This window comes from Zonotrichia leucophrys, chromosome 3, assembly GCF_028769735.1.
Source record: "Zonotrichia leucophrys gambelii isolate GWCS_2022_RI chromosome 3, RI_Zleu_2.0, whole genome shotgun sequence".
In the NCBI taxonomy this organism is placed as follows: domain Eukaryota; kingdom Metazoa; phylum Chordata; class Aves; order Passeriformes; family Passerellidae; genus Zonotrichia; species Zonotrichia leucophrys.
In genome coordinates this window covers 79,030,281-79,053,871 of record NC_088172.1, presented here as the reverse complement: position 1 = coordinate 79,053,871, position 23,591 = coordinate 79,030,281, and the positions used below count along the sequence as shown (strand labels likewise).

Genomic DNA, 23,591 nt, shown 5'->3' with positions numbered 1-23,591 from the left:
ATTTGGGGGTGATCGTTGCTCAGAGAGGTCAGAAGTTGTTTCTGGTATTTTGAATCCCATGGAACTGCACTGGGAGGGAGATTGAAATTTTTTTACAAGTTTGTGTGCTTGCCAATGCAATTTCACTCTGTCCATGCTGCTGGACTAAAAGCAAAGCTTGCAAATATTCTGCAGAAACTGCCAATGTCTGACTGTTTGGCCTCCTACTGAGTGATCAATATTCCAGCAGAGTTTCACTTCTACAGGACTAGCACATTCTATAGAGCAGGAGATGTTTTTAGTGTAATATTAACAATATTACATTTAGCTGTCACAGTACTGCCTGACACAGGGGACCAAAGCAAAAACACTGTATGGAAAAGCCCAAGCTGCTGCACTTGGAGCTGAAGCTGTGTGTATTGGAAAGAGGAAGCATGTAGTTCATGTCACCGGTGGGATATGTTACATACAAATCACATTAAACCAGACTGCAGAATTGAAGATGTTTAAGTCAGCATGGTAAAATCCTAAAAACGTATTAATAAATGAGGAAAAAAATTTCATTATCAAAATACTGAGTCATTACTTTGGTATGTGTAGAAATCCTTTCTATATAGTTTCTTCATCCATTTCTCAAAGACTAATTTTTTATATGTCCACTCAGTGCATAGAAGCTTTAAGTTTTGATGGGAGGGATTTTGAAATACACTATTTTCACACTGCATGTAATAGCATGATTAGGAGGACAATTACTGCAAATTCTTTAATTTCTTGGTGTGAAGATCTCCAGAGGCAGCAGGAATCACTATTGTTACCCATGTGTTTTGTCACTTGAGGGTTGGGATTTTAAAATTTTATTTATCTAGCCTATCTGCTTGTAAGCCATCATTCTTAAGAAGTACAGTTTTGATCGCAGATTTCAGTCTCAGATTTGGGTGACCTAATTACTTTGATGATTATTGAGGCTTCAAAGGCATGCAGCTCAAACTAATGAGAAGGTGGGTACAGGAGATCAGATTTACTGTCTAGTCTTGGAAAAATCAGAATAATTTTTTTTATGTTTACATCAGGATTTTTTTCTTTAAAATAGATAAGAATCTTTTTTTATTTTTAATAAGAAACCTGAAAATTAATGCCTAAAATCAATAAGCTACAATTCCTATGAGAATGGCTGATCTGGAGTAGCTGGGTTAATATGCTCAAGGGAGAGGCTGGAGAAAGTTGAGGGAAAAACCAGGAGTACATGATTGTTTCTGTATTGATTCACGGATCTGTTTGCCATCAATGCTGTCATTATGGTGGTGACATGGGCTGTTACAGCTAAGAGCAAAGAATGCAGAAAGTGAGGGGGTTTGACCCTACAGCTTGAAATACTCAAAGGTTTGGTGTTTTTAGTAAGGCGATAATCCAAAGCCTATGAAGGCAGAAGCAAAACAGCCTTTGGCTCCAGGGGGCATTGCATCAGGCCTTCAGATGACTGGCAATCAGCAGACTTCATACTGTGTAATTCTGTATGAAAGAAGCACTAGTTCTCCAACATACAGTCAGCTGAGGAGGAATAACACATGCTGTGTCTTTGCAACTCACCCTTCTGGCCAGCAGACATCCCTGTCGCTGCAGGCCATGTGGATGCTCTTGCACAACTGGTGGAGAGACATCTAGCTCTGCTTTGCAACTGCTGCTTCCTGCTAAGCCATCTCCAGAGAAAGAATTAGCAGACTCCATTGTCACATATCTCAGATCTGAACCCTGGGTTATATTTAAACGAGCACAGGAAAGAGACTGAAGATTCTGTGACCCCTGTGAATTGGAGGATTGGTTTTTCTAAACTGGAGGGCAAATGTCAGAAGATCAGATTACAAGTGTCTACCTGTGTGTTTTCACTGTGTGGTGGGTCATCTGGAGTTCAGGCTCTGTACATTCCAAGGAGGTGGTTCCAGAGCAGTTTAAGCACTTCAGCAAGTCCTAGCACTGGTGGTCTCAGTTTGGGAAGGATTTCCTAACGTGTCTGAAAGCCAAAAGCTTCTTTGCTAATTTAATAAAGAAGAATGAACCAGTGGGTAAGTCCATAGAAGATAGAATAAATCAGGCTAATTTGTTATATAATCCCCTTTTAATGGGGAGAATTAAGGTGACAGCAAGACAACTACATGTTTAATTCTCCAAATAATTACTGGTGTGTATTGACATTAAAGATGAGAGAGAGCAAGTTAATTTCTGCTTGTTGTTTTCAGCACGTGCCAAACTCTTACTTCACACCAGTGAGAAAAGGCTGGAAGTTGTATATTCCATATGCATGAAGTAACAGTTGGCACAAATCACCAAAAGGAGAAAATTAAAAACCACTTATGTCCAGCAGCCCAAACTGTCACTTGCTGACAAGTTTTTTATTCTCAAAAATTTAAAAAACTTTGAAGGCCTCAAACAAAGTGTTCCACCTGAATAAACCTGGGTGTCTGTTTAGGTCCTCCTCAATGCAAATAAGGTGTGAGAAGGCAGCAATAGCCTCGCTTTTCCAGCCTCCTCCTCCTCTACACCTTTGTGAAGTGCTGTCATGGGCAGCCCCTGAGTGGGCAGAGGAGGGTGACCACACTTGCCTCAGGTTGGTCCTTTCTTCTGTTGGTATTCTTGGCCATGAAAAACCCATCCTTCACCATTGATAGGAATGGAGGTGCTTGGAGCTGCTCTGCCATGTTAATCAGAATAATGGAGTTTTATGTCTTCCCTTTGCTGGCATTATTAAATTTGACCCAAAACAGCTGGAGGTAGCTGTATCTGCACAACCTGCCTCTAACTCGTGTCCTTACATAGGCCTTGGGATATCTTTGGCATTTATCTGTAGCTGCCAGTGCTTCAGAGGCATGAAGGGGTTCTAATGTCCCAGCCAGCCCCCTGCTCAAGCTGCCCAAGGACCGGCTGCCCCTGTCAGCTCCCTGAGCCCACCAACCTCAGTGGTGCTGCAGCAGGGCCAGGCTCCAGCTGCCCACAGCCCTGCCTGGCCAGGGCCCCGCAGAGCCAGACCCACATCCCATCCTGCCATCACAGCCCATAGGGTGCCCTGGCAATGGCCATGGGTTACAGGAGTTTCCCCACATGTTTTCTGTTCAACAGGATGTCCTTTGCTCAGAGGATTCCATGACCATCTAAGTCTTCTCTGTCACTTGCGTAAGTACACATGTGAGTAAGTATACTTATTGAGAGTCAAGGCATGTGTATGAAATGTGGGATAAAGCACACAGAAGTATTATATATTGTGACTCTAAGGTTGCCTGCCTGTCCTGCAATGTCCCTTCCCCCTCTAGTTTGGTGTCTACAGGGAAGAAGAGAAGCTGGGGGTGAAGTGGGGCAGCTTGTAAAGCAAGGAATGACAGGCAAATCCATATCAGGAGTTAAATTTCAGCATATTTTATGTCAAATCACTCAGGAATCACAAAAATTTACTCCTTTATTCCTATTTTCTTGATGGCTAGAATATTACTTCTAAGCCAAAGCTTTCATGTTCAAATCACTCCCTTATTTTATTTTTAAAGAAAGAATCTGTGTGGCAGTTTGACATGTTTCTTGTTTTCAGACTGTTGATTTTCTGTGTGGTTAACTCTAGGCTTCCTACAACTGTCAGCTTATGTCACCTTCTGAAAATTATGCATGACTTCTGGGACTCATCTATCAAAAGGAGAGAGCCCACAACACTCTGAGAAGTTGGTACCTTCTCTCTAGTTATCTGGGTTGATGGTTGTTCAGTGAACCTATTAACTGCCTGCGGTGACTTGCATCTTTACAGGTATGGGACTGTATTGTCTTTCTTTGCTTTGCTTAAATGGCAGATGCTACCCCTGTGTAGTGTCCTGGTTTAACTTTATCTCTGGCCTGGTGGTTCCAAGTGCAGCTGGCTATGTTCTCATTGGACAGTAGACCCTTCATGTGCCTGCAGAAGTAATGGCTGTAGGAATGTTTCATCTTCCCCTTATCTCACATTCTCTGAAAACTGTCTCAGTTCAAGGTTTATGCCTTTCAGTGGAGCACTTAAATACACACTTAGCTCTAAGCACTTAATTCCTACAGTTTCATGGCATAGGGATGGATTTCAGTGCCTACTCATAGTCCATGGCTTGCCAGCACTTCAACAGTTTCTTTTTCAGTGGCCAGATAAAAGTGAGGAGCCAGCCCTGACAGTCCTGTGCCTGGGGGTATGGTTTGCTTTCTGGTAGTGATGGACAATGCCATTCAAGCCTTTCATGATAATCCCACATAGAGATTGATGGGGCCTGAGGTCCAGCTGCTCACTGACGATTAAGGAAAGGTGCTCTCCAGAAACCTAGGTCTGACCTACAGGGAAATAGGAGAGGGAAAGATTCCCCTACTTTCTCTAGTTGTGGCTACTGGTAGCACCATGCTCTCTGCTAGACCAGGTCACCCCACAGCACAGTAGGTGTCAAGCCTTTATGTTGTGGTCATAATATATCAATCTGCCAGCACATCCCTTCCAAATCCTATGCCACCATCTCTCTCTAGTCACCCACACCCAGTCTTCTCTGCTGTGTCTCCTCCCAGGACCAGCTCACCCTTAAAAGTATGTTTAAGGGCAGCTCAGAAATGGAAAAGAGAGGGAAGGCATAATTCATCTTGTTTATGATGTGACTGAGCTAACAAAGTCTGAGCACCTTGTCCACACTGGGATGAGGTCATAAGAAATAACTGATCACAAGGATAAGAGAAAAATAAATAGGCCATATTCATCTGAATAGTAGAAATAATCTTTGTGGGTGATGCCAAAATGTAATGGGATGTGTTGAAGTGTGGCCAGTGATAGATTCCAGATTTTCACTCCGGTTACAACAGAGGGAAGTTCAGAAGCTGTACCTGTCCTGGGAGGAGGGGTTGTAAAGGGTTGTGAGGTAGTATGTAATAATCAGTATCAAACTGAGACTTTTCAGAGAGTTTTTAGCTGGAATATGGAAATACCTTTAGAAGCTTAATAATGATTTAATTTTATTGGAATTTGTATGCGTTAACATTTTTTATTTTATGGCAATGCAGAAGAAGTTTGGCTTAAGACTAGCTGCCACTGGCTTCCCAAGAATTATAAAGCCAAGCTAATAAATGACCTTGATCAGATGGCACACCTCACTCTTGTCCCCCTGTGGTCCTGTTGCAGTCAGTTACCAGCCCAAGCAGCTGCTGGGGCAAAGTGAACTGCCGTTTCCAATTGGCAGAGCTGTGACCAGCTTTATTTATAAAGGCTTGTGATAAAGCACATTCTGCTCTCATTTATACCAGGTAAAAACATGATATGAGTTGTTAGCCCAGTTCTTGTCCTTTTGTGCTGCTGCCGCAAAAGAACGGTGTCAGGAAATGCTCTCACCTACAGAAGAAGTCATTCTGTAAAGGAGCAGCTTGGCTTGGGCAGCCGTAGGCCCCTGCTCTGCTGCTCATGCTGAGAGCAGAGCTGAGTGCCTCTGAATGTGGTCACCCAAACACTCTGGGCTGCTGGCAGGGGCTAAGTGCCTTAGCTCTGCAGAGGAGCCCTGTGGCTGCTGTCTTACCAGCAGCTGGCAGTTTGGGATAAGCTGCACTTGTACCCCTATGCCACCCTGATTTTAAATGTCGCCACCTGGGATGGCTAAAACTGAGGTGAAAAACTGGACTACTTTTTTGACATGTGACTTTTAAGTTGTGTAGGTAATGATGGACAAGGTAAGTCATGGAGGAAGGGCACTAGTCAGCCACCTTGGGAATCCCTCTTTCTGAGCATGGGTGGTATCTTTTGTGGCACTGCTTTGCTGTTTTGTGCAAATTCCCAGCTCTTTAGAGATCCAGTCGACTATCAGACAAAAGAACCCTCACATTGTATGCCAGTCTGGGTACGTACTTGATGTGAATGAATACAAAGACCTATTCATCACTCCTAGTGCTCACATAACTGACAGATTAAATCACTCTCTGGCTATGAAGATGACAGTGGCCCAATAGCTAATGCTGTCTAACAGCCTCCATTAGAAGACCTTGTTTCTGATTGTTTATAATTTTGCCAGACTTCAGCTGCTTGAGCTGGATTTTCCCATGCCATATGTCACCAGAAACTGAAGGTTTGTGTGTGGAAGGCCTAGATGAATAGTCAAGGCGTTGCCAAGCTCATGTATCACTGAAAAGTCACTTGAACACAAATTTTTAGGGAATAACTGTACATTTCTCCTCTCTTGAGGGAGAAGGAAAAACATCTGGAGTTATATGCTCCCCAGTGGTTTGTGTTCAGGCTGAAGTTGGAGCTGCTGCTAAACAGCCTGAATGCAAGAAGTTCCATGTCAAAGGCTGTCAACTTGCTAGATATTGTTGACTCTTTTAACCTTTTGCAATGTCTTTTGAGGCTGTACTTTGTCCACTGACATACTTAGTTCCATATTGCACCCACGTTTTTGACAGGAGGTTATGCTACCAGGGAGCGCATCTAATGGTTTAAGTCTGAGCACATCTCGGGTTTGTGTATGTGTGCTGGCTTTATAGCTCCCCTCTGCTCAACCTTTTTGTTTTTAATGCTGTTCAGTTGTTGTATTTCAGACCAGCAATCCCTGTCATATAGGATTAAGAACAGATTTTCAAATCTCCATGCTACTCTGAGTACCAGGCTGAAGTTGCAAGTTACTAGACATGACTTAGCTCAGCAGTTTTTAGAATGACTTTTACTTGGCCCACTGAATCAATGTTGGTACATTTTCCTCTGCATTTCCAAACAGTGAAGGTCAACAGGAAGAGTTTTCAGGCTGAACAGTCCCTAGTGAGGTGGCTGTGTTGGGAGGACAGTTGGTCCCCAGAAATAAGTGGTATGGATGTGGGTCAGGGGTAGGATGGGGTTAGAGGACCTAAAATATCTTTGAGAATTGTGTGTAATATAATTTCTGTAATATCTGCACATGACAGCTCAATTGCACACTGGGTGGAAATGTGCTGTCTGGCCTTCAGCCTATATAACCCTTTCCCATTCCCCACAGAGAGTTTTATTAAGTGAGCTTTACAAGGACCTAGAAACAGCCTGTCACAGAATCTGTCACAGAAATCTGAAAAGGACAATGTAAGGTCCCCAAGGGGAGTTTTCTCTTAAACATTACACAAACCAGAAAATTCCCAGATCTCTGTAAAAACTGTGTGGGCTATGTTTTCCCAAGCTGGGCAATTTGAATTGCAGAAGCTATTGCCTTGGAACTATCTAGAGGAAGACTTTATAACCACACAGAATATTTTCATTCAACTACCTGCACTACTGGACCATCATATGATTTAGAGCTCTGACAAACCTGAACTCCCATCAAACTAGATAGCTTGGGTCCATTATTCCAGGAAGACTGTTCAGGGTGGCCTGCCAACAGCAGCTGGCCATTGACTGAGCTCTACTTTCAGAGTGGTTTTGCAGCATGCTGTGATGTGTAATGGCAGTACCTTGGTTAATTTAATGCTTTAGTTTGGTGTGTCAATGCCATGCTGCAGTTTAAATAAGGTCTGTGGTAGAGGTACATCTGCAGTCAGAAATTATCATCATTCTGCACTGCCAGCATGGTGTAATGCACTGCACAGATCCTCAAGCCAAGATTTTAGAAAATTAATCTGGATCCTATAAACATTTCAATGGACGGAAGCAAAAATACTTTCATGACCTGACAGGTCTTTTTGTCTCTTAGGTAGGACTTCATATGGAGGAAGTGGTCTTTTCCCTTACTGACAATAAAAGCACTTTATATTTTTGCTGCAATGGAAAGATCATGTATTATATAGATCCCACTGAACAGTATTCAGCATGCTGCAAATGTCTTTAAGTTTCCATTATAAACTTGACTCTATTTCTATTCCTCTCTTTGCCAAAATTAGCCCTCTCCACCTACAGCTTCACAGGAATAATCTTATTATGGGACAGATTTTTTGGAAGAGTTGAAGGAAACTGGTCAAGGTGTTTAAAAGAGATGATGGCTAAAAAAAAATGAGTTCATCTGCTTGGAGATTTTCCTAAAGACTTTTTGGCTTGTAACATCCTGAAAATTCATGTGCCTAGAGATTCAAAAGATGTTTCAGATCTGTTGGTCTTGGCTAAAAATGGTGCCTTTGAATAGTTTTAGGCTGTCTGGTGACAGAATTATTTGGTTACTGAAAGTGGTCCCTGCCTCCATGTGTTATGCACTCTTTGGAGATCTTAATTCAACTAGTCAGTACCAATATGCTTATAAATTCATGGTAGCAATATAAGGTTTATAAACAACTCTGCATCTATCCTGAACAGACACATTCCTTATCTGAGGCTGCTCCTGTCTGCAAGTACTGTGGTCTAAAATCCTCAGGTGTATGTTTCCTGATTCCCACTGCAATCCAGGCTGAAACTGACAGCATGGTTTTACAGTCCCTGGAGGCCTTTTTGAAAGGGAGCAGAATTCAAAGTTCGGTCTACTCATCTTTGTGGTTTTTACTGGGTCAAAAAAATTCATACCTACAATTATGTGTGCCAATATGGCTGCAAACCACACATGATGAGGCTTTAAGCCAATATTATTTTTTAGCATAAGTGTTTTTGGACTTATTTGTGGTTTTATGACAAAGTAAGTTCTGAGGCATAATATTCTATTCTTCAAGAGAATTAATTGCAAAATATGAGCTTAGAACTTTCTCATAATTGGGAAATTTTTAAATATGATTCTTGAAGTATGACCAAAACCATAGGCAAACATTCATTAGACTATTTTTAGCATCCCTCACGTTAGGAAGAATGTGACATCTGCAAACAGTACAGCTCTGCTATAGCACTGCACTGATGTGCTCTCCCTGGATGATTCCCTTGGCTCGCACTGGAAGTTAGAGCAGAGCAATGTGAACAGTAAGGTCTGCCCAGGACGTACCATTGACAATGGGACATGGAACATGTTCCCTGAGACCTTGGCTTTGCTAAATAATGTTCCCAGACTTTGACATTTAAACCTTGATCGTTCTGAGCTCTGGACATCCGTTGGTTTCACTGTTGTTGAAGCCAAGTTCCAAATCTACAAATTGCTGGAGCCTTGTATGTATTTTGGAGAAGTATGACATCATTCTTTCTCTATTTATTATTCCATCAGCATCTATCATTGACCACTATTTGAAGCAAGCTCTAGGGCTAGATGGACCTTGATTTTGACTCAGTATGGATGTTCTTACACTATATTCTCAATGTCAACAAAAATAGTTGACTATTTGTTGAAAATAGGTCTAGGAATTTACTTTGTCATTTTAAAGACTTAACAGTCTTTACTGTTTTGTTTGGGGGTTTCTGGTTTTTCTCTCTGTGCTCTGGAGCTAGGACTTGAATCCCAAATGAAGCATTCTTTGTAGTCAAAGTGTTCACTTCTGGCTCTTGACGGTCACATTTTGAATGTGCTCAGTAGAAACTGGGAAGGGTTTTGCACCTCGATGCCAGTGCCAGTGATTATACCCTGACAGAACTGAGCAAGGAGCTGCTGCTTGCAGGCTGCTCTGCCATGCAGCACAGGAACTGACTGCAGCAGGATTGTCTCACTGGCCATTGTCTTCTGGGACTGAAAAAAAAGTTTACAGGAGAAACTTTTCAAGAAGGAAAATGGGTTATGATGCTAAGAAGAGATGCAAAACTGGTATTGTTTTGCGGAGAAAAGAAGAAACCTCACAACTTGTAAAAGTTGTAAAGCCCGGTATGCTTTATTACGACGCGCGCCGGACGCAAGACTCCCCAAAAGGGCATGCGTGCCCCTGGAGACTCCGAGTCCCCTTTTTATCCCCCCTTCCAAATGCATATGCATACAGTTTCAAATTAAGTTCATGCATATTCATTCCACATGACATTTAGCACTAATTCTTCTTTATCGAAGGAATTCCTAAGTCGGGGGCAGATTGACCTCGTGGTTTTTCTGTTTTTCTTTCTCTGTCTCCTTGCTGTCTCTGGAACGCGGCCTCTCCTTCAGCTTTAGCTCCACAGACCCTTCACCTCTCCTAGACACTTTACCTAGTTCAGGATGGATATTCTGTCTCAGTATCCAGATGGATTAGTAGAAAACTGGAGTATGGCTGGCTCCATGATAGTCTGCAGAGATGATAAAGAGAAGAGGAAGGCCTTACAGCAGAGAGAGAGTAGGACAGTCTGGGTGATCTTGGGGAAGATTTCTCTGAGACCTGGAGCTGAGCACAGGCTCCCTCTGTTTGGGTTCTGTGTTCAGCTCTTAGTTGTGGATCCCATCTTAAGGGATTTCTCCTCCCAAATCAAGTCCACACAGATATTGAGTCATTGACTCACTCAGAGATAGACTTTCACTGGAGAAAATCTGGAAAAATTACTAACTACACCTTTCTATCCCACAACCAAGTTGCAATCATATCACCCCAAGCTGCAGTATCTTATTGTTAATACAGAAGTTTTGTCCAATGTCTAATCTAAATCTCCCAAGCTGTTTGGTTTATGCTTCTTCATGGTTTATTCTTCCTGATCTTTCCATCAGGAACATGTTAGTTCCTTATTCTTTGCAACAGCTTTTTAGTTGAAGAATATTAACCTTCTGTCTTGTTACTTCAGAGAAAAAAAAAGCCACATTTCTTGCAGTCTTTCCTCATGTTTTCTGGACCCCTGACAATTTTTGCTGATCTCCCCTGCTGACTCTTTCATCTCTTACTTGAAGTACAGTGCACTAATCAGGTTGTGGTTGTCCAGGTGAATCTTTTCCTGTGGGAATCAGCCCACATGGGCTCTTTCAGTAGTCTTTAAGACCCTTTAAACATTCGGATGTGAAGGCTTTGCTCTCCATGCTCAGCTTGTTCCAACGTAATCCCTGGTATTTTCTCTTGTGAACTTAGTTTTGCAAGAACAGATGAGTATTTCAGTGTATGCATTTTGCACTATTGTATTCCATCCATTTTAGATGATCTAAGTCATATCAAGAACATTTCAGATTCTGATTTTTTTTAGTATCTCTAACATCTGCAGTCCTTCCTTGTTCCATCTGCAGGATTCACATTCATACTTCATATTCAATCTTCTATGCCTTCATTGAAAACATAAAACCTTATACAGGACCAAGGCCCACAGAATTCCTTACAAAACATGCACATTTTGATGTTAGGATGGAATTACTCTGTGGATACAATTATCCAACTAGACTTGACCTCCTGACCCTTCCCACAGCAGTTTCATTTAGAACACCATTCACTAGCGTGTCCATGAGGATATTATAGGATATATCACTAAAGGCCTTGCAAAAAATTATATAAAATAAATTCAAGCTGTGTGACATCACCAGCTAGGTACTTCAACTTCCATTTAAGACTCCTAAAGTGAAATTGCTTAGGGAACTGGAAGACATGTAATGTGATATGCTATTCTCTAAGGCAAGTTTTGCATATTTTAGGCTGAAATTTTGCCCCCTAAATAACTGCACCCTCTAATTGCTTTTGATCTTTTAAGTAAGATTGATGAAAAAGGGAGAAAAAAATGGAATTAAACTCTTCCACTTCCTTAACATCCTCTGCACTTACCTGTCATAGAGTACTGGTCCAAATTTCTCTTTGTTTTTCTCTTCTTATCTGTAAAATTTATTTTACTTTTGGTAAGTTTTGCTAGTTGTATCTAGTCTATCTTTACTAACTGTTTATACCCCCTCTACACCTTCCCATGAATGGAGTGTTGTGCTGGGTTCTCAACCAGCTGTACTAGTGTCTATTTACAGATATCTCTCTTACAACTGAGGTCTATTAAAAGGTTGTGAATTAGCTGATTTCTGCTGTATTTCCTTACTTTCCTCTAAAATGCCATAGTTGCACTTGGCTTACTACTAGCATTTCTTGAATGAATTGAAGCTGTCCATAATCTGTTTTTTTCCTTTAGATTTGCTTCGTATTAGATCTTCCCTTCCCATTCTCTGAGTTGATTAGCATCAGCCTTCTTGAAATCCAGTGCTGTGGGTCACTCGGATGAGATGGCAGAAGGTGACACTAGGTTCGCTGCAGTGCTGATTTGTTGTAAAATGTCCTATGTGGCAGCAGACTTGGAGCTGTATGTTACACTGCCCTCTACCTACGTGCAAAGCTGCAGTGCAGCTGAGGAAGATTGTGACAATTACAGTGTGTATTAGGCCTTAAGATTTAGGCTGTTCTTCAGAATTTATAAGACAGAATGAGCAGAAAAAGGTAATTTCAGAGAAACTTTCTGTAAGGTATTAATAACTTCCCTTGTAATGAATCTCAATGTGGTCAGAGGACCTGTGCTAATGAAGTGTTTAGAACACAAATTCCTTGTGATAATAAATATTCCAGGCTAAGATATGCAAGGATGCTTGCCCTACCTAGTTTAAAAAAAAGCTTAGACAATTATGTGGTGATTTCATGTTGCAATGGACGGACAATGAAACTTACATGTAATGGGGGAGAGGAGGAAAAAAGCCAATAAACTTCACCTTAAGCAGAAATGGCTGATCAGACCATACTGGACCTCTGCCTTGTCACAACTGTGACAAAAGCTCTTATGACTAATGCAAAAGCAGTAAAACTTCAGGTGCTACTTAAACCCTGCAATATTCTTTAACATTGGTTGAGACCACTGTAGACACATCATGGCTCCTCTCACTGGTAAACTAGAGATGGTCAAGAAGTCACACCAAGCTTGATGTTTATGTTAGAAAGCCTTCCTATTACACAAATATTTTTACTGACAAAATTACAATGAGAGTTCCTTTACCATCACTTCAAGTTAATTTGGATTCCGTAAATAATGAAAATTAATTACCAGTAACCAGTCCCATCTGTAGTCAACTTTTATGACAATTAAAGTTAAAACCCAATAAAATTTATAAACCAATAAAAATGCAGGCATCATGCAGTCAATGTGGTGGTGTAAGATAGAGCAGTAAGCTGTGCCTCTAGTCAGAGTGGTGGTTTAGGGAATTGCTTTAGGGAAATGCAGGTTGCTGGATCTCTGTTCCATACTGCAGGGAACTGATGTGCAGTGCCCACACGCTACCTAGTGGCTCTGTCGATTATGACATTGCCCCTGAATTACTCTTCTTTCACCTGTGAATTGCAGGATTAAAAAATACTTTAGACAAAATTGGAATTTGTGAGTCTGTAACCATTCCCTAATGAATCTAAGACATTTTGAGGTCATAAGTGATTAATGAAGAAAACCAAAGGGCATAAACCTTGTGTGAATGTGCAGGTAAAACTCTTGATGGGAGGGCTTCTAGGGTGTCAGTCCTGTCATTATCAGAAGCCTGACAAGCAGTAGTCAAGTTGTTAAGATGTTTCTCTTTTCTGTACAGACTTTGTTCTAGACTTATTACTAAAAAACCCAGTCAGTTTAGGAGTACTTCAAGGAAAAGTTTATGTATCTTCTTTAGTTGCTAGATTCTGCAATATTTTGTGAGGTAAAAGCAGATAATCCAAACATTTTAAACTGAGCACACAGTAGACAGTAATGCAAGGCTAGATGTGTTCTCTCCAATGGGGAATGCTAATCTTTATCCCTCGAGATCATGGGCTATGAAGATGTGAAGATCACACTCAACAGCATTCTCCTGATCTTCTGTTTCTGCCAGGGATGTGATTGATCTTCAGCAAAACCAATACCCCTTCTGTTTTGTTATTTACCTGTGAAATGGAGATTGAACTGTTCTATGGAAACTAGAACTGCTTTATAGATGAGTACTACTGTTGTAAAGGCCCTATTTTCTATATCTTATATATATGAAAGAGAAAATACTGTATTTATATACAGCCTGTGCCAGCACATTTAGGGGTATTATCTGAGCTACAACTAGCACACAAATCAGTTATATTTGAAAAAAAAAGAAGTCTGATTCACCATCACTCTCAGCAATTTTGCACTTTTCTGCTTAATAACTGAGAAAGCTCCCTAGACAGCTCTTAAAACACTTATCTTTAATTGTACTAATTACATATGTGTATTTGTTTTAGGAGGCTGAGTAAAGACATGACAATGCAGGTTTCAGCTTGGGTAACTTTTCTTGAACTGTTCTTTATAGGAAAGCAGAAATTTTATTTTGTTCTTCACGCATATCAAAGGTACCAATTTTGTTTTCCCCTTTCAGTAAATAATTTTTCTATTTATACTTCTGGACCCTTAAAACAAATTTAAAATAGCTGGCAAATAATGTTCATACTACCAGCATTTATGATTTCCAATATGAAGCTTCTATGGTGTATGTCTTTTGCCGCATACAATAATAGCAGTAAATAAATATTCACATGAATACAACAGAAGTACATAAATAGACTTACAGGTGGTTGCATGTGATGAGAAAACCATGTGTAAGAGTCATGCCCTTTCATCTCAAATAAACCCAAAACTTGGAGCCTTAAGTATTATGCTAATTTTGGCTGGCAAAGAATTAATTTTCTTCACACTGGCTAGTATGGAGCAGTGTTTCGGATTTGTGCTGAAAATAGAGTTGGTAACACAGGGATTTTTCATTATTGCAGAGCAGAGCTTACACAGATCTTTTTTTCTGCCTCTCATCCCACCACACCAGTGAGAGGTGCACAAGGAGCTGAGAGAGGACAGAGCCAGGATAGCTGACCCCAAATGACTAAAGGGATGTTCCTGAGCACATGGTGCCATGCTCAGCATATAAAGCTAAAGGGGATGGAGGAAGAGAAGGAGGGGTCTATTTGGAGTGATGGCATTTGTCTTCCCAAGCAATCATTATATGTGATGGAGCCTTGCTCTCCTGACAATCACCTGCCCATGGACAGGAGTGAAGAAATTCCCTATTTTGCTTTGCTTGCACTCAGGGCTTTTGCTTTAAACTATCTTCATTTCAACCCCCAAATTTTCTCACTTTTGCCCTTCTGATCCTCTCTGCCATCAGACCAGGGGGAGTGAGCGGCTCTGTGGCCCCTTGCTGCCAGCTGGGGTTAAACCACAAGAGCAATAAGCATATAAGAGTTGACAGGGCTACAGGCAACCTGCTTTAAGTGCTCAAGCTGAGCAGCTTAACCTCTTCTGCCCTCTTAGCCACTAGCATTTCCTACACTTTCTTCCGATTCAACATTCACTCCAGATCATTCAGAGCCTCAGAAGAGATTTAAAAAAACCAAACAACCAACCAAAAAACCCAAAGAAACCCTCTAAATGTAACTGAAAGAATTTTCTTTTAAGATGACTGTGAGTAAGAGAGACAAGCTTAAAAACACATCAGCAAATGAGGTGCATTTCTTACTAGCACTTCCAGCCTTGTGTATCCTATCAGCATGCACAAACCCCAGCCTAATTTTATTGCTTGTACAACCAGCACAAACTTGGCCACAAAGGTTTCAAAATAAATAGTTAATACAAAAAAAAAAAAATCCAACACTCAGGCTTCATTGCACAAACATTTAAAGAGAGGAAATAGTTTCTTTTACAATGTGTTTCTCTTGTATAAGAATAATTTTGTATAGAAAATAGCTCTTTATACATTTTACAGAAATAGGCTAACATTTAGATTCTTTATTAATGAAAAATCATTGAATGCAATTTAAGATTTCTATTATGTTTCAGTCACCAAACATCAATCACACAGCAATACATCACAGCTCTAATATTCTTAAACTGATTGACTTATCAAGTATTGAGTCAAGACAGTGAAAACATTCCTAGAGCCATGATAATTTGAAAACACTCAAGTAGCTTGAAACTGTTAAATTATGAAATACTTCCTGAAAGTAATACCATAATTCAGGTGTCAAGGAATATGAACTTAAACCTTAACAAGGCAGCATTACTTGCTCTCTCCTGCTGGCTAATACTGCAAAACCCAAAATGAACAAAAGCTTTAATATTAAAACTGGTTTACTGTTAATGTGACCTTCAAAACAGTCCTGAAGGATAAGATGCTATCCAGAAGCTGGACAAGCTTGAGAAGTGGGCCCACAGGAATCTCATGAGGTTTAACAAGACCAAGTACAAGTTGCTGCACCTGGATGGAGCAGCCCTGGTATCAACACAGGCTGGGGGATGATCAAGAGCAGCCCTGGGGACAAGGGCTTGGGGGTGCTGCTGGGTGAGAGGCTGGACATGAGCTGGAAATGTGCCCTCACTGCCCAGAAAGCCAAACCTGTCCTGGGCTGCAGCCAAAGCAGTGTGGGCAGCAGGGCAGGGAGGGGATTCTGCCCCTCTGCTCTGCTGGGACCCACCTGGAACCCTGCATCCAGCTCAGGAGAGACATGGACCTGCTGGAGGGAGGCAGAGGAGGCCACCAAGATGATCACAAGGATGGAGCACCTCTCCTGCGAGGAAAGGCTGAGAGAGTTGGAATTGTTCAGCCTGGAAAAGAAAAGGCTTTAGGGTGACTTAACTGCAGCCATCCAGTACCTGAAGGGAGCCTACAAAAAAGAGGGAGTGGGACTCTACAAGAGTATGTAGTGACAGAGGCTAGGTTTAGATTAGATGTGTGGGTGGAAAGGCACTGGAACAGGCTGCACAGAGAAGTTGTAGATGCCCTAACCCTAGGGAGGGAACACCTGAGCAATGTGGTCTAGTGGAAATGTGTCCCTGACTGTGGCAGGGGTGTTGGAACTGAATGATCTCTAAGGTCCCTTCCAACTGAGGCCATTCTATGGTTCAAAACCAAATAGCAGAAGCTTTCTAACAGATGCTATACAGCATTAACACAACATGTAATAAAATACTTCAATTTTCTTTAAAAAATGGAAGGTAGATAAAAAACCCCTGGTAAATTAAGATATAAAAAGTAAATTTGTAGAGGACAAAAAAATTGAAAAACACACGTATATATATTTATATGTAATGGTATGCTAGGAAGTACATATATATAAAAATACTCAATTTATTCAAAGGCTGTTTAAGTTCATATGGTGTCATGTGGAACTCAAACATAACTCACACTCAAATGCTTTTCCTCTACAACTGCTGTTTCAAGCACCTGTGCTTATCTACAGATTTTCTTGTAAATTAGAGAGAAGGTAAAGGCATTTCCCCTTGGAATAGAACTATTATGCAGTAATCATTTCTTGTTTTCTAGGTAAAATTTTAAATAGAAAATGTAAGCAAATAAGAACTATAAAACCCAATGACTGAAAACCTGAAATTTAGATGCTAATGACTCTATTTAGTATTCATACAGAGCTACTCAGGAGTTTGCCAGCTGTACCCTGTGTGAGTACTGCTGGCACTTCCATGCTTCACAATTCAAATGTGTATTATGTTTAGTCAAACATGGCTCTCACTCCAAGTTAGCAAAACTCTTGACTCATACAACTTTCAAATAAATTTAGGTGGAACTGGAACACCTCTACTTCTCACAGCACAGGGGTTGATACAAGACAGTAATTAATCACATTATACTGGTTCACATTTTCATGTGGTTAGAAGGAGGAACAGACCCTTATTCCAGTGATTTTGCAAATTCTGCATAGTCAATGTATCCGTCATTGTTCTTGTCATCATCTCTCAAGACATCATCAATTAGACTAATCAGCTCTTCTTCCTTCATTGCTTGGCTATGTTCACCACCTTCCTACAAAAACAAAACCACAGGGAACAGTTTAGCAACTTTCTCATCTAGTAGCACGTGTGACAGATTACTGACAACCAATTTTTTACAAAGCTGCTCATCTTTGGTGCCTAATTTGACACTAAGATTTATGTAATCATTTATAACAATGTAAGCAAATTTCATCAGATGGAAGGTTTGAAATCAAAGTTCTTTGGATTCAGAACAAGCATTCTGCAGTCAACATTCTTGGTCAGAAGTTCCAAAAGCTGAATACCACAATGTATAATGATGGACAATCATCTAATGAATGTATTCTTAATTAGGATCTTGATGTAGTATAGACATTGTAGTTTCTATACACTACAGAAACATCTTACAGTAACACAGAAGTGAAAAAATTCAGCACTGTAGCTTCAAGTCAGGAAAATACTTAGTAACACTCCTTATGGGAGCACAAAGAGGTGCCTTTGCACAAGAAACAGTCACTCATATTCTGTTCTTGGCTCGCTATTTTTTGCCACAGGTCATTAGCAGGAAGTTATGCTATTCTGAATTGTAACTTGCAGAAGGTCAATATGAGATAATGTGTTTCTATTGTGTTCCTAATGACTGAAAAATTGAGTGTAGGAAGAAGCAGACCATAGCACATTCTTCTAATATCAATTTTGTACAAGAGGTTTTTTATAGTTTGTGTACCAACAGCAGTAACAGCCTGAAGCTGAAAAGAGTGTCGTATCATGATATTTCTACAAATTCTTATGCCTCATTTTGGATAATTTCCCTTTCTCCCATCCCTACCTGCCTAAGTAAGTCCTCTGTAAAATGATTTTCACTCTGGAGCCCTTCCTGATTCTAGAGTTTAAACCAAAATGGAAACTTCCTAAAAACTGCAATGTGACACGAAAAGCAGTGATCATTTATAAATTCAACCAGAACTATCAAGAGAAAAGTACTCTCATGTTCAGGAAAAACTGTAACTGCACCGAGGATGTGTTGCAACTGCTCTGCTGCTTTTAGAGTCAGAACTGTTTCCAAGCACATATGCCCTTACAAAACTACACCAACCTCTTTGTGGACATGTGAGATAGCAGTAGCAAGTTCTAACCCATCTAGCAAATTATTGCCATCATAATCATGCATTTTGAAGTAATGGAGCTGCAACTCTTGTGGAGACATCTCAGATTCTGGTTTCTCGATAACACCTTCCAGGTGTTCCATGATGTGTCTAAGAAAAACAAAACCCACAACATTTCCATCAGTTAAGATTTAATGCTCTGTTTACAGCAAATTTAGTCTTTGATCAAATATTGTATGTCTAAAAGCACCCTGGACAACTAAAAGCTACAGTTTGATATCAAGATAAAGGGGACACAAAGGTTGTTTGTTATAGAGGCTGTAGAGGCCTCTAATGCCTTAGATAACTATTTCTTCTGGCCTACTTAACAGGCTATCAAAACAACTGAAGCAGAGCCCAAAATCTCTTTTTGGCTGTCTTCCAAAGCACAGGAACTGGAGGAAGATCTTTCCCAGTCAACCATGAACTGTTCTAAGAAGTTTTACTTGCTGCTAGAACTGTTCCGCATTTGTGAAGAAGCAAATGAAAAAATAAATTCTACCTATTAGGAATAAGATTTTGTCTAAAGTATGCTGATATGGGTAGGCAGGATTTCTGTAAGAAATTTTTTATAGCATAAGTTGGGCTAAAGGCTCCAGAGAAAGCCTTTCTAGGTCTTGTATCTCTACAAATGTATCAAGCAAGCATGTCTCATATCTGGCTTTAGCTAATCATACAACATTCTGAAAAAACAGGGTGCTCTAGGCTTAAGTCCAACTCGCATAACACTTTAGAGATAAGAAAATAATTAAGAAGTAAAATTTACACTTTTAGAACATGGGAAACTTACTCTTTATCTTGTACCAAATTCTTATCAAGGCGAATATTTGGATGTTGACTCTCTCCTACGTGTTCCTCAGCTAGGGCAGAGATGAAGAATGCAGCCATAGCAAAGTAGAACAGCAAATGTGTTCTAAACATCCTTTGGGCCATTGTGATCTCCTGCAAAAAGGAAAACATACCCCCCAAAAAAACAGATGAAAAATGTGATCTACTTTCAGCGGATTTAGACAGTGCTAAACAACCCCATTAAGTTTCAGAATAGAAAAACTTGTTGCATTGGAAACTCTTGGCAAGCAGAGAACCAGAGAGTTCCAATTAGGAGTTTTTATGAGGGCCCCTATTTTACTGAATTATGCAGTAATTTTCAGATATTTTTTTCCTCATAGCTAACGTGCACACCTTAGCCAGGCCTGGGTTTTCGTATACCTTCCAGACAAACAAGCAACCATGCCCTCTGCCTCAGGCAGACCTGCCCCGCAGCTATGGGAGCAAAGGTCGCTCACGGCACGGAAGCGGCTCCATGCAGTGAGCAGCTCTGTTAAGGCTGTGTTCCCTGAGGGGCGCACAGCTGGGAAGCCGTCACGCAGCCGGGCAGGTGACAGAGCACACAGCTGTAGAGGGGCCGGCCGCGCTGCCGAGGGCAGCCACGGCGCGGGCTGGCGCCTTCCGCTCCCGTTCTTCTCCCGGCCCCAGCTGCACCAGCCCGGCGCTGCCCACCCGCCGGGCTCCCACCCCCGGCTGGATCCCCGAGGAAGCGCCCCCGCAGCAGGATGGGGCTGGGGCAGGGCCCACCGCCCAGGCCCCAGCACCCCCGCTCCAGCAGCGGCTATCGGGGCGGGCGGAGAGGCCCCGCCGCCACAGACTACGTACCCTCGGGCGGGTCTCCGCCGTGCCGCGGGCTCCGGGCTGGGCGCGGGCTGCCCACCATTCCCGGGACACCATCCCGGGATCACCCCTGACCCGGCGCTGCCCCGCCCGCTCCAACGCCCATTGGCCGCTCCGCTCGGCCCCGCCCCGCCCCGCCTCGCGGGCGACGTCACCGCTCCCGGAGCTCCACGTGGAGCCCTCGCGGCGGCGCAGGTGCGGCGGGGCCGCGCCCACCGCGGGGCGGGGCAGGGGCCAGGTGGGTGATCAGCCGCCCCTGAGCCAGCAGCGTGTAGTGCGGGGCTTTAGGAACAGCAGTGCCAGCAGGTGGGGGAGGTGATCCTGCCCCTCTGCTCAGCCCTGGTGAGGCACACCTGGAGTGCTGTGTCCAGTTCTGGGCTCCTCAGTACAAGAGAGACGTGGAGCTCCTGAGTGGGTCCAGTGGAGGGTAACAATGATTATTAAGGGACTGGAACATCTCTCTTACCAGGAAAGGCTGGAGGAGTTTGGCTCCTTCAGCCTCGAGAAAAGACAACTGAGAGAGGAGCTCATCAATGTGTACAAGTTTATATATGTCTATATAGTGTACACAAGGGGGAGAGTGCCAAGAGGATGTAGCCAGGCTCTACTAAGTGGTGCTGAGGAAAAGGACAAGAAGCAACAGGCAGAAACTGATGCATAGAAAATTCTACCTGAACATGACCAAGAACAAGTTTGCTGTGTAGGTGACTGAGTACAGGAGCAGATTGTCCAGAGACATTGTGGAGTCTCCATCAATGAAGATACTCAGAAATTGCCTAGACACAATCCTGTGCCATGTGCTCTACGACAACCGTGCTTGAGCAGGGGAGCTTGGACCAGATGACTCACTTGCAACCTGGCCCATTCTGGGCGCTGTGGGGTCTCCACAACCCCAGCCTTTGATGCAGACAGCTCCTTCCCAGAGGACACATTGGAGGGATCCCAGTGGTGATACCCTGGGCAGAACCTAGAAGGACTGCAATGGTGGAGCTGCTGGCACTGAGGGTCAGCACGTGTCCCACTGCTAGGGCAGTCCCCTGCTGCCCTGGCTCTGGGTGCTTCCCTCTAGCCCCACCGCCATGGTTCCTGCCCTGCTGCTCGAGTGGGAACTGCCGTACCCTGTCCCCAGTGCCCACTGCTGACCGTGCTCTGTGCTTCCCCTCACGCCCCGGGTCCCGCTGTTTCCATACTCGACACCTACACACCACAGCTTCGGCCTCTCAAGGGCACAGCCCTCGAGCACAGCCGGGCCCCGGGGCGGCTTCTGGCCCGTTCCTCACGCGCCGCCCGCGGGTCTCGTGCGGGGTCGGCTGCTGGAGGGGGCCGGTGCCCCTGGGGATCAACCAGCGGAGAGCCCTGGGCTTCGGGTGACTTCTGAGGGCGGCGGTGGGGGAACGGCATTCCCGGCCGGTCTCGCCCAGGAAGGGAACGAGGGGCCACACCCGCGGTGCCGGGACAGCGGCCGCTGGTGCAGGACGCGGCTCCGTGCCCGGGTATCAGGCGAGAGGCGTCAGGGAGTGGCGGCCATGGCTGATACGCTGTCTCCGACCGCAGCCTTCGGGCAGCACTTCCCGGCCGCGCCCGCCCTCCAGCACCTGGCGGATCTACAGCTCCGACCGCCGAGCTCGGGAGGCGCCGCCGGGGACTCCCCGCGGGCCGGGGCGGGGCGGGTCTGTCCCGGCGCTAAGATGGCGGCCAGGGCCTCGCACTCGCACGTGAAGCTGGAGGCGGAGATCGAGCGGTGCCGGGCAGAGGGGCACTGGGGGCGGCTCCGCCACCTCGCACAGCAGCTGCTGCCGCCGCGGCCCCCGCGCAAGGCGAAGGCGGCGAGGGGCGCGCAGGACACGGGTAAGCGGCGGTTTGGGGCGGGAGGGGCGGCCGCCGGTACCGACCCGCCCGAGCGCGGAGCGGCGGCGGGGCCGGCTCCTCGCTCCCTGCCGCCCGCTCCCTGCCGCCGCCGGTGTCGGCAGCCCCGTGCCGGTGGGATGGCGTGGGCGGGAGCTGCGGCCGCCCCGGCTTGCGGGACGTCGTTTGCCGTCCCGTGCCGGCGTCCCGGCTCCGCAGCGCTCGGGAAGGAGGGATGCCTGGGAGAGGCGGCGGAGCTCGAGCAGCGGCGCTCGGAAGGATCACTCGGCGCTTCCTTTCCGTGTCAGCGCTGCCGAGCCAGCGGGGCAGTGAGGGGCGCAGGTGGCGGCTGCCGGTTCCCAGCCCGCTCGGGTGCCGCTGGCCCGTTTGGGCTGCGGGCGGGCCGCCCCCGCTTGGAAAGGCTCAAATCAGCTTCTCGATACGTGCCATGCTGGTTCCCTCTTGCCCCTGCCAGCGCTGTTCCTGGGTGGGTGCCCTTGTGTTACCTCTTTCCGTTTCCGAGGGGCACTGCTTTACTAGAAGGCTTTCACGTGTAAAGCAGGTTTCGTAAATAGCAAGTATATTAGTATTTTTCCCCTGTTACAACACACTGATTTGCTGCCCTTTTTTTTTTTTTTTTTTTTAATGAAATCTTTTGTAACGAGGGAGGCAGCCTAACTCAGTCTGAGGTCAGCAAGTAAGTTGTGAACAGGAGCTGATTCTACCCGCGGTAGTGGTACAAAGGTTTTGCCACCGAAGTCAGAAGAGCTGCTTCTGGGAATAAACCCCTTCTTTAGGGGATCGTGACCAGAATATGGCCCTAGCGTTGAAGCTTTTTGGGGTGCCCTAAACTTCGCAATGGAAACCATGATGGGAGAGATGCTGGTAGTTTAATACATGTTTATTTTTGAGGCTTTCCTAGTGTTTACATGATACAGGTTGAACCCTGTGCTGAGAATCATACGGCCAACCTTTGAACTTTAGTCAGGTTTCAGCTGTGTTTTCCCAGGTGCAGAGATCACCATGAGCTTTGAGGGCATTAGTAGTTGAAGAGTTCACAGTAGTTTCTTCCCTTGTAATTAAGAGGTATAACAACAGTATGATTGCTGTAAAAACATGATTTGTTAATTTGCTGCCATGTCATCGTAACTTGGTAGTTACGAAAGAGTAATGCCTTGTTACTACTATAGAACTTCTTTCAGCAGGTTTTGTGCTTCTAGAAATGATTGTGTGCTTGGATGGGACTGTTTTTTAACAGTAGTATTGCTTTGTGAGGTTGTGTATATTTATTTCTTAATTGTCTGTGATCTTACAGATCTAATTCCTTAAGTTTGATTAAGGGATTAATGACTACCTGAAAGCACTTTAGTGTGTAGAAATGACTGCATGCAAATTTGGGGTGGAATATACTTGAACTCTTACACTTCTCATTTTATGTACCTGTACTTTGTGTAGTTGCAGACCTGCAAACAAGCAGGAAGAGCTATGATTATAATTTGATA

The 23,591-nt window shown here is 43.8% G+C and overlaps 2 protein-coding genes across 5 annotated transcripts in view; one reads left to right on the top strand and one right to left on the bottom strand.

The window, feature by feature from the left end:
- Window positions 1-15,326: 15,326 nt before the first annotated feature.
- Window positions 15,327-20,374, bottom strand: MCFD2 (multiple coagulation factor deficiency 2, ER cargo receptor complex subunit). Its single transcript, XM_064708941.1, has 4 exons — window positions 20,230-20,374; window positions 19,367-19,518; window positions 18,528-18,687; window positions 15,327-17,483 (listed from the first exon to the last, which is right to left on the bottom strand). Exons 1-4 carry the CDS (start codon window positions 20,299-20,301, stop codon window positions 17,352-17,354), a joined length of 516 nt encoding a protein of 171 aa, XP_064565011.1. The 5' UTR covers window positions 20,302-20,374; the 3' UTR covers window positions 15,327-17,351.
- Window positions 20,375-21,754: 1,380 nt separating this feature from the next.
- TTC7A (tetratricopeptide repeat domain 7A) overlaps window positions 21,755-23,591 on the top strand; it is a 174,063-nt gene continuing 172,226 nt past the window's right edge. For 2 of the 4 annotated variants that reach the window (XM_064708938.1, XM_064708939.1), the window contains exon 1: window positions 21,755-22,092. In XM_064708938.1, the coding sequence (XP_064565008.1) occupies window positions 21,771-22,092 (322 nt within the window). In that variant the 5' untranslated portion in view covers window positions 21,755-21,770. The remainder of the gene's footprint in view (window positions 22,093-23,591) is intronic. The other 2 variants (XM_064708937.1, XM_064708936.1) reach the window with 2 other exon arrangements.